The sequence below is a fragment of the Anabas testudineus genome, chromosome 14 (assembly GCF_900324465.2).
Source record: "Anabas testudineus chromosome 14, fAnaTes1.2, whole genome shotgun sequence".
Taxonomy (NCBI): domain Eukaryota; kingdom Metazoa; phylum Chordata; class Actinopteri; order Anabantiformes; family Anabantidae; genus Anabas; species Anabas testudineus.
This window is the reverse complement of record NC_046623.1, coordinates 18,207,487-18,217,022: the sequence shown is the minus strand read 5'-3', so window position 1 is coordinate 18,217,022 and position 9,536 is coordinate 18,207,487. Positions and strand designations below refer to the sequence as shown.

General features: G+C 38.5%; 1 protein-coding gene across 1 annotated transcript; it reads left to right on the top strand.

Moving 5' to 3' along the window:
* Nucleotides 1-624: 624 nt before the first annotated feature.
* Nucleotides 625-8,669, top strand: sar1b (secretion associated, Ras related GTPase 1B). The gene is made up of 7 exons (XM_026372340.1): nt 625-777; nt 3,780-3,855; nt 5,326-5,445; nt 5,841-5,906; nt 6,127-6,230; nt 6,511-6,642; nt 6,956-8,669. Exons 2-7 carry the CDS (start codon nt 3,798-3,800, stop codon nt 7,070-7,072), a joined length of 597 nt encoding a protein of 198 aa, XP_026228125.1. The 5' UTR covers nt 625-777; nt 3,780-3,797; the 3' UTR covers nt 7,073-8,669.
* Nucleotides 8,670-9,536: the final 867 nt, after the last annotated feature.

Sequence of the window (9,536 nt, the reverse complement as noted above, 5' to 3'; positions counted from 1 at the left end):
TATATATTTCTTGTTTAAAAGCCATAGAGCCCAGATAAAAACCGCAAAACAATCCCACAGAGACCGAAAACAGAAAAAAAAGAGCTCAAAAAGAGACTAAAACACACCGGGTGAATAAAACTAGATACAAAATGACCGTGAGATGGAAAATTACTAATAAGAAACACACGACAACCTCAAAATAAAAACAAATTGAACACAGAGATAAAAACACAGGAAGACAATAGAAATGACTTGAAATAGTAGAAAATCCATCAGCCATGTGAAAACAGAATAGATAGGGTGGGGGTCCGTTTATTAGTCTGGGCCCAGGGGCCCATTTCTTCATAATCATTAGGTATATAGAAAAGAAGTGGCATTTAATGTAATTACAAACAATATCTTTTATGAATTTACAAGCCAAGTTAGATAGCAAATACTAGAAACTTTGTAATAGACCATTTACATACACCTTAATTCAGTGTTACTAGTAAATTTATAAATCCTGCTAAATGTGTGCATGGACATTGTAGAATTCAAACAACGGTAGAGACTGGGTTTGATTCAGTTCTCCTGCCGGACAGATGAGTGTGAAGCCTGAACAGGAAGCTGCTGGGCAGAGTTCGGGGAGTATCTGGATGTTGGAGCCGTAGCAGTGTCGTGGCTCAGTAACAACACACCACATACGAGAGCAGGACCTGGCAGTTTATGTGCAGGCTCTTTTTTTGACCGGCAGACCTTTTTACATGAATAAAAGCGCGAACACTCTCTGTACATTAATCTACACCTAAATAACGGGTAAGTTTTTAAATATATTGACTCTTCGATGTTTAGAACGGAATATTAACGCTAGAAGTGACCGATCGGCGTTTTCAGCTAGCAAATTATCCCAGCTACTAGCTATGCTACGTTAGCATTGCTAACACCAAGTTGACTGCCTCATTATGAAAGAGCCTCAAGCTGGTTATTAATCGGCAATTGACTGGCTGTTAAATTTACTCTAACGTAAATACTTATTACTGGAAAATATTGAAACTATCACAATTCACAGTGTTGTTAGAATATCGGTAAAGTGTGTGTCTAGCTAACTGCTAATCAGCTACCGTAGTCAGGAACCCATCGATGCAACGTCGCCTCTTGGAGAATATGACACGTAGTTAGCTAACTAGTGGCTTCCTGCTAGCTAGCCTGTTAGCCGGCCTCACCCAGGCGTTATAAAAATTTAATTTAACGTATACGTGTACATTTAATATGGTTTGTTATTTGTAATTTATTCTTGTACTAAAATGTCAGAGATGAACAATTGAATGAACGTTAGCTGTTTTTGTAACGTTAAATGTTAGCTAACGCTAACTTCGTTGCTACGTTGACAGTAGAATGGTTTGACAGCCGAGCCAAAGTAAAACCTGTTTCGGTATCTTGATATTGTCACAAATATGTCATCTGGCTATATTGATTCATAAAATGTGCTAGTAATGGTTTAATGGAGAGCATATCATCGAAGAAAAATGTGGATGTCGATTCAATTTAGGATCGTCGTGTATTCGTAGCTAACGTTACAAATTTTCACTTCTGTGTTCACAATTGCGATTTACTTTTAAGTCTTCTTTACTGAAATAAGAATAAGGGTTCACAGTTATTCCAGGCTGTCTTAGAACATTAGTCAGGTGTCCATATGAATAGTGAAACTGAAAAGTTAACTTGCTCTTCATAAAGGCCTTTAGATCACTCCAAAAGATGCTTTTTGTGTAAGTGATGTGGACCAAAATCCAGAGTACTTTTCTTTCTTCCAAGACAAACTGGAGCTTTAACTTTCCACATTTGTCATATTAAGCAGATTTGTTGGTATTTTTTTCCAGGACATGGACTGAATTTTGTGTCACCAGGGACGACTAAGTGGTCGCAGCAGGACCTGACTACTGTTTTAAGACAACCTTTACAAATTGTGAACATATCTTTTACAGACTGTGAGGGAAGACATTCTTCAGACATAGTAGACTGAGTTTAGAAGGTGGATATTAATAAGAGCAAACTGTCAGTATGTATAACTTGTTGATTTTTGTTTAATTACATTCTTATTGAGTGTAAAAAAAGGAACGTACCAAACATTTTCTGGTGGCTTCTTTACTGAGGTAATTTGCTGCTTTTTGTTGTCATATTATGGTAAATGAAATATACATGATAATGATTATAAATTGCTGCTTTAGTCTAACACAATTGGTCTCTGTTGTTGATCAGTTGAAAGAGTTCACACCTGTAAACAGCAACTCCAGATCCCTAGAAGCAGGTTCATGCTGTTGCCCTACGCTTGTTTTTAAAAACCTGTGTTTTTATGGAGCTAAATGAGCATGTTGGTGCTGTCACATACTGTCAAGCTGTTGCACATTCACAGCTGTATCACGCCACACACTGGAGCATCAGACAGTAATATCAGCCAACAGTGTCGTAGCAGCCGGTGGGGTGGGCGTGGGAGCATGTGGCCCCAGAGTGTAGCAGCAGCTGACGTGTGGTCTTGACCTTTGACTGTCTTACACTTTACCCCAGGAGTTGTTTGTGTGTTACGTAACTAGGGCTAGAGGTTGGCACCAGCTTACCTGATGCCTCTGGAACAGTCACAGAGAAAAGGCTTGGAAATTAGATGACGTTGTAAAACAGAGTGTGTGTGCGTGAAAATGTGTTGTCTTTGCTTATAGCAAGAGGAAGTATGTTTTATCTTTTTTTCTGTCCCTGCATTCTGATATCTTCATGATCGTAACACTTTCTGAAACATTCGGTCACATGTCACAAAAGGAAAAAAGAAGCTGGTGTGAATTAGTGACAAATGAGCAAAACAAGATTTTTTTTTTTCTCATACATAAGCGATTAGCTGTTGCTTGTAGTCAGTCGGGAAGGTGTTGATATTACACAGTTACAGAATGCTTTATTAGATCAATTTCACTTTGAACAAGTGAAATGCATGCTTATTATGAAAGGCTAAGACTAGGCTATATTTCCAAAATCAGCTAGATTGAAGTGTTGAACAAAACAATTGGGTTGCTCGTTGATGAGCTGTCAGATGGTATGGGATCAGTGCCCTGAATATTCTGCCCTCCTGTCCAAAGACTCCTACTGGAACACGCTAATTATTGGCTGCAGAAAGCCAGTCATTATTCTTATCACCACATGCCAATATCTGTGCAATAGGTTGAGGCAGGCTGCATATTCATAGCTTTATGAGTGTTGTAGAGAGGAGTGCTCATTGGTTGGTATTGATCTTAAATATCGTTTAGTCATTTGGTGGACGCCAAAGCGACTTACAAGGTACAGGGCAACAGCGTAAGGAGGTCTTGCCTAGGAACCCCTTCTGGAGGTGGACCAGGTAGTCCAGTTACCTACACATCCTACAGTTAGTTTAGGGTTAATTGATGTGACTGTGATCATGAGTGGTTGTCTGTACTCGTGTTTTCCAGTGTTAATCGATGATTCTGTGGAAAAAAAATATGAACTTCAGTATTTTAATGCATTTTAACTATTTTGTGTGGATTCTCCTTCCTCTGTGTATTTTGTATAAAATCTTTGTCCTGGAAAAATAGTGAAAAGTTATGCACAAAAATGATGTGATGTATTGTAAGTGATGTAATTGATAAATATTCAACAGAAATGTAGCAGTAAAAGCCACAGGCGGTGGACGACTTAGTGAATCTTGTTTTAGTTTTTCTCACTCACACTCGATGTTGCAGCAAATATCCTGTTTCTGTTACGTGTGTGTTCATGTCATCTAACCACTCTTTTCTTTTTTTACCCCACTTGTTGTTTTACAGGATTCAACAGCTCCGGATATGTCATTCCTAATTGATTGGTTTTATAGCGGTTTCAATAGCGTACTACAGTTTTTAGGTGAGTACGGGTGATTAGATTCAGAGTAAGCATCAGTGTTGGTGTCATTAAAAACATTTGTAACTGCTGTAGTATGATGTACCTAAAGTGTAAACCACACAGATATCAGAATAACAAATGTTAAGTAACACGATGATAGTAATTTGAGAGGATTTAGTGCGAGCGTGTCTTATTGTCTTTAGTGATTCCACAAAGAACGTTAATTGTTAAAACCTCGTACCCTTTCATTCTCTGGGGTACAGGGAAAAGCAGGGCCAAGACTGCTGTACACAATAGCAGGCTTTGTTTCCTAAAAATCAGTTGTGGTCGTGGTAGAGGCTAATAGGAAGAAGCAGAGTTTCTCTAAAAGACCAGTCTAAAACACAAATATGCCTATGGTTCATTTAATGGCAGGTGCATGCCACTAACTATTAGGAGAAAACATTGTCAGCCAAGTTGCCTCTTCAGCTAAAGTGTTTGTCAGGCAAAATGTATTAGACTATTGATCAAATCCACAATGTCTGCTTCAAACTGACCAATTTCTAATGCAGTGTGTGTGGTAAGAAACACATGAATTACTATAATCATTGGTCAGTCACCACTGTTCCTTTAAATGCTTTTCTGTAGTTTAAATGGGCCTTTATCGTTCTTTGGTTAGAACACAAGCTGTTTTATGTGTTTGATTCCCATCAATGCGACACACATGCTGCTTTTGTGCCTATAAAGTGGCTCAGCTGAAAGCACCCTCCAAATGGCATATGTCATGAATGAAAGTATAGGAAACGTCCCTCTGAAACATGACCCCACACCCCAAATTTGTCTGAGATGGAGGTCTCTATTTCAGATCTCCTGGAAAAGTGTGCTATGTGTACCAGTGGCTTTTCTCCCCAGTGTGCACTGTTCTAGTTTGTGTGTTGCTCCTGTGGAGCAGTCATTCCTGTTCTTCCTGTCAGACAGCTACATAGTGCTGTTGTGAGTAATGATGACATCTAGCAGAGCTGACTCAGTCACAAATTTTACAAATCCACTGAGTATCTGTGCTGACTCGGAGGTTGGCAAACACAAAGCCTCATAATCCTGTCAGAAAAGTTGAGGAAGGAATGACCTTTGTTGTTTCTTTTCCTCTGTGTTCAGGTAGTTGGCACATACGTCTGTGGTAACTGATAATAGAAGTAAAATCTAAAACAAAAAAGCCCTTTGTACATTTACATTTTTATGTTTATATACTTTTATTTATCATGATGATGATGATTATTATTATTATTATTATTATTATTATTTATTTTGTGCATGCGTGAGAACTGAACTATGAGAAGTCAGTGGGCAGATCTGTCCTTGTCTTTTGAAGATTGTTTTCCATTTCAAGGCTTAAACATCAGGGTTTATCTGGTGACTGGTGAAGATTAAGCTTTGAATATTGTGATGCAGCCCATTTAAACATGTTTATGGGATACAGACTTGTGTTCTGAGATGCTTCTGGCTTTGTTTCAGGACTGTACAAGAAATCAGGCAAGTTAGTATTCCTTGGCCTGGACAATGCTGGTAAAACGACGCTACTGCACATGCTCAAAGATGACAGATTGGGACAGCATGTGCCAACTTTACATCCAAGTAAGTTGGTGTTATTCTCTCTCTCACACACACACGTACAACCACACATTTAACACTTTAAAACAAACCCCTTGAATGAGTAATTTGTATTCACTCATGCTTTACATGTGTAAATTCTAGAGCCGTGACGGCTCTGAAACTGGCTCTGAAACTGGTTCTGAAACTGGTTCTGAAACTAAGACTGCAGGCCTGTTAGTTGCAGGTCTGATGTGCTGCATTCAGGGGTAGTACAGAGTGTTAGTCATTTGTGTTTTTGAAAGCCCCCTGCACCCACAAACATCCGTGGTCTGAACCAAACCATGGACGTGAAGAATCAATACACCTCCAGTAAATATGTGACTTAGTGTTAATGAGCTGATTTTTCAGATTTGTTCATAATATTTTTTTCCTTCTAGCTTCAGAAGAGCTGACGATTGCTGGCATGACCTTCACCACCTTCGACCTTGGAGGCCATGCACAAGGTGTGTGTGTTTAGAAAACCTGTGACACTAGATTTAATTAGTCAAAGTATGTGCTACTGAAGTACTGATGCCACTTTTTCCACTAAATAAAATGATGGAGCAGTTTTTCTTGGGACATAAAATTTGACCTACACAAAGATCATTCTCTCCCTCCTACCTCATCTGGACGGGCCACACAGCCCTTAAACTCTCATGTTTGTTTTTGCATTTGTTCACACAGCTCGCAGAGTGTGGAAAAACTACCTCCCTGCCATTAATGGTATCGTCTTCCTTGTGGATTGTGCAGACCTCATCAGACTGGCTGAGTCAAAAGCAGAACTTGATGTAAGTACCAGAATTAAATTTCTGTTCTGAAATTAGCTTGTGGTATATTTAAAAACGTAAAAAACCTTCTTTTTAATTTTACTCTGAATAATTTACTTGTTTCAGTTATTAGGAATAAATGTAGTTATGCAAAACATAGAAAATGACTATTGAAAGTAGAATTAAATTACCTAGAACACACTAAATAGATTTAAAAAACATGTGGAGGTAGATTCTTTTATCTTTATTGTCTTAATATTAAAAATGAAAGCCACAAATAAAAGCTTGTCTGCTTTCACAGGCATTAATGACGGATGAGACGATCGGAAACGTGCCTATCCTGATCCTGGGCAACAAGATCGACAGACAAGATGCCGTCAGCGAAGAGAGGCTGAGGGAACTTTTTGGATTGTTTGGACAGACAACAGGAAAGGTGAGCACAGTAGACACAGCAGGTAACCAGCAGGGAAACACCACTTTGATATGTTCATCATAGACTGGATCAGGGTGCGAGCCCCCACTAGTGCCTAGTGCCAATTGTGGGCCCCCTATTTTCACAGAGAAGCATTTGGTGGTAGGATAGCAAGTGGCAAGAGGTTTTTAGGAGAAACTAAAACTGACTGAGTGAGGAGGAACTCACTATGATGGACAAAACCATAAGATTAACTCTGCATCTTATTTCAATCTGTAATTCATTTTTAAAAAGTGAATTCAGTTGTAACTTACTTTCCTACGTTTTCTCTCAGGGCAACATTCCCATGAAAGAGCTGAACACGAGACCACTGGAGGTTTTCATGTGCAGTGTGCTGAAGAGGCAGGGCTACGGCGAGGGCTTCCGCTGGCTCTCCCAGTACATCGACTAAGGCAGCCAAGCCCCGAAAAACACAGACGACACCAACACCATCGCCACCACCATCATCAGAGGGCGCTAAACCCAACCACTCAAGACGCCCGCTGCTGCCACCGTCATACTCAGCCCCATGTTTGGTTTAACAAGTCTGCTTCCACCTTCAGAGAAACCAGTACAACTTGATCCCAATAGACTTTTATTGGTCGAACATTTGGTTCTGCACTCAAAGCATTCATACCCGTATGCGCATGCACACATTTGTTTCCATCTCTCTTTGTTTTTCTAAGAGAGTAACAGCATTGATTCCACAACAGAGAGTTCAAATTCAAATGGATGAATCTTTTCTATATTGTCTCTGTCACCCTCCTTTCCTGCCATCTGTTGAGTGTGATGCTAGAAACATTTATAACTGTAAATCTGTACATGATTCCATTGGTATAGCAGAAATCCTGGGCGCCTCTCCACCCTCTTCAACTCACTTTGAGCAATGAGAGAGAGCAGCATAGTTGTATACATTGCAGTTTTTTAACAGTGAAGACATTCATTCAACATTGTATTTAATCTCTACACTCTCTGGTTTTTCCTGTTTGTTTTTTTTTCTATATGATTTCAGTAATTCAAATGTGTGGCCACATATACAACCATCACAATAGACATGTGGTTGTTTCACTCATTTATTAACATGGACCAGTGCGTTTATCTTAGTGTATCAGACATTAGATCCATTTCTTTAGGTAAATTGGAAGTTCAAAGACTTCCTGACTTCAATCTAGTACAATAACTACAATACAAACTGTGGGCTCCCTTTTTCTAAAGCATGGGGTTGTAGTATAGCAATTGGGAGGAGAATTTTATTAGAAAATATTACTGGCTGTAACCCCTGTGAGGTTTGATGAAATCGTGTAGATAGAACAATGGTCAGTTGATACAAAGAGAAATATTTAAGTAAATGAAACTTTGGAATAGATAGCTTGATAACAACATGCAGTAAGAGCTGAAAGGAGGAATACCGTGACGGTTGTAACATCTAGTAGTCGTCAGTATCCATCCTGCAGATGTGTTTTTCAGCGCATGCCCTATTCACAGGGTGACTTTAGCGACCGAGCGTTGATAACGGAAGACACAGTCCCACAGTGGGAACAGGTAGACACCTCTAAGAAAGGGACCATTAATACATATATATATATATATATACATATATATATATATATATATATATATATATGAAATGTACATGAACATCGTACATGGATTTTATTTTAAAAGTGGTATCCTTCGATCTATGTGCATTACCAGAAACAATTATGCATGCCTTGTTCTTTTGATTTGTAATGACCGTTATTGCAGAGAGTACAATAGGAGAGAAGAAGATGCCAAAATTTCCAATAAGAGCCGATTGTCCTGTTTCTTTGGTTTTGTTTTTGTTTGTTTTTTAAAGAGAAACAATGGAATTGTGCATAATACAAACTTTTTCTGTCCCTGTCCCATTGTGTCTCTATCATTCCCTCATGACTACATTTTGAGCCGTTCCATCAACGGTGGGACTTGCTGTTGTTTGCATCATAAAAATGTAATAAATGTTTGCAATGAATAACGGGCTTTAACAATGATCGACAGTCAGACTGATTTCTTTACTTGACAAGATCAGCGTAAAATCCCACTTAAGAAAAAAGCATGGCTTTAACCTGATCAGTAAAATGTGGATAAATTAGTAAAACACTACATACACTTTATAAATTAATCTTTGTTAAAACTAAAAGAGTTGGCTCAGGACAGCACCGTCACACAGTACCTCGTTAAATCTGTTGATATTGACACAATGAACTCTTTCAGGCTTAAATGGGTTTTAGGAGCTAAGTTCAGGGGCTGGGGGTAAAAGATCCGGGGTTCAAATATTTACTCAAATGAAACCACTTTCAGTTTTAGAGGGAAAATGAGTTGAGGAACTACAAAATACTTTTACTAGTACCCACTTAGACACCGCCTTTTGAAAAAAACGAAAACATCTATCTACTCAATTTATGTTTTATTAATATAAAGTCTTTATCAGAAAGTAACAAGTAAATAAAATGTAGTGCAGTAAAAAAAAAAAGTACTATTCACTACAAAATGTAGTGAATGGATGGAAATATTAAAGTATCTTAAAATTGTGTACTTGAGTAAATGTACTACTACCTTCATTATTACTACTACCTGCTACTTTCCTGCACTGGGCGCGATGACTATGTTTAATTTTTTTGATTTAACAGTAAGAGCTGAAATATCTTCGTTAAATATAAACGTTAAATGTGTTTTTCAAACTGCTTTACTTCACTTGTCCTGCCACCAGGTGGTGCACATGAAATATGGAGAACAGCTGTGCAGTTTCTGTACACAGAGTCAGCCAGTGTGACTGAGAATGAAGAAGGGTGCTGAGTCGATTCAACACAGTGTACCACTGTCTGAAAGGATAATACCACTGGTTTTATTTATTTTTT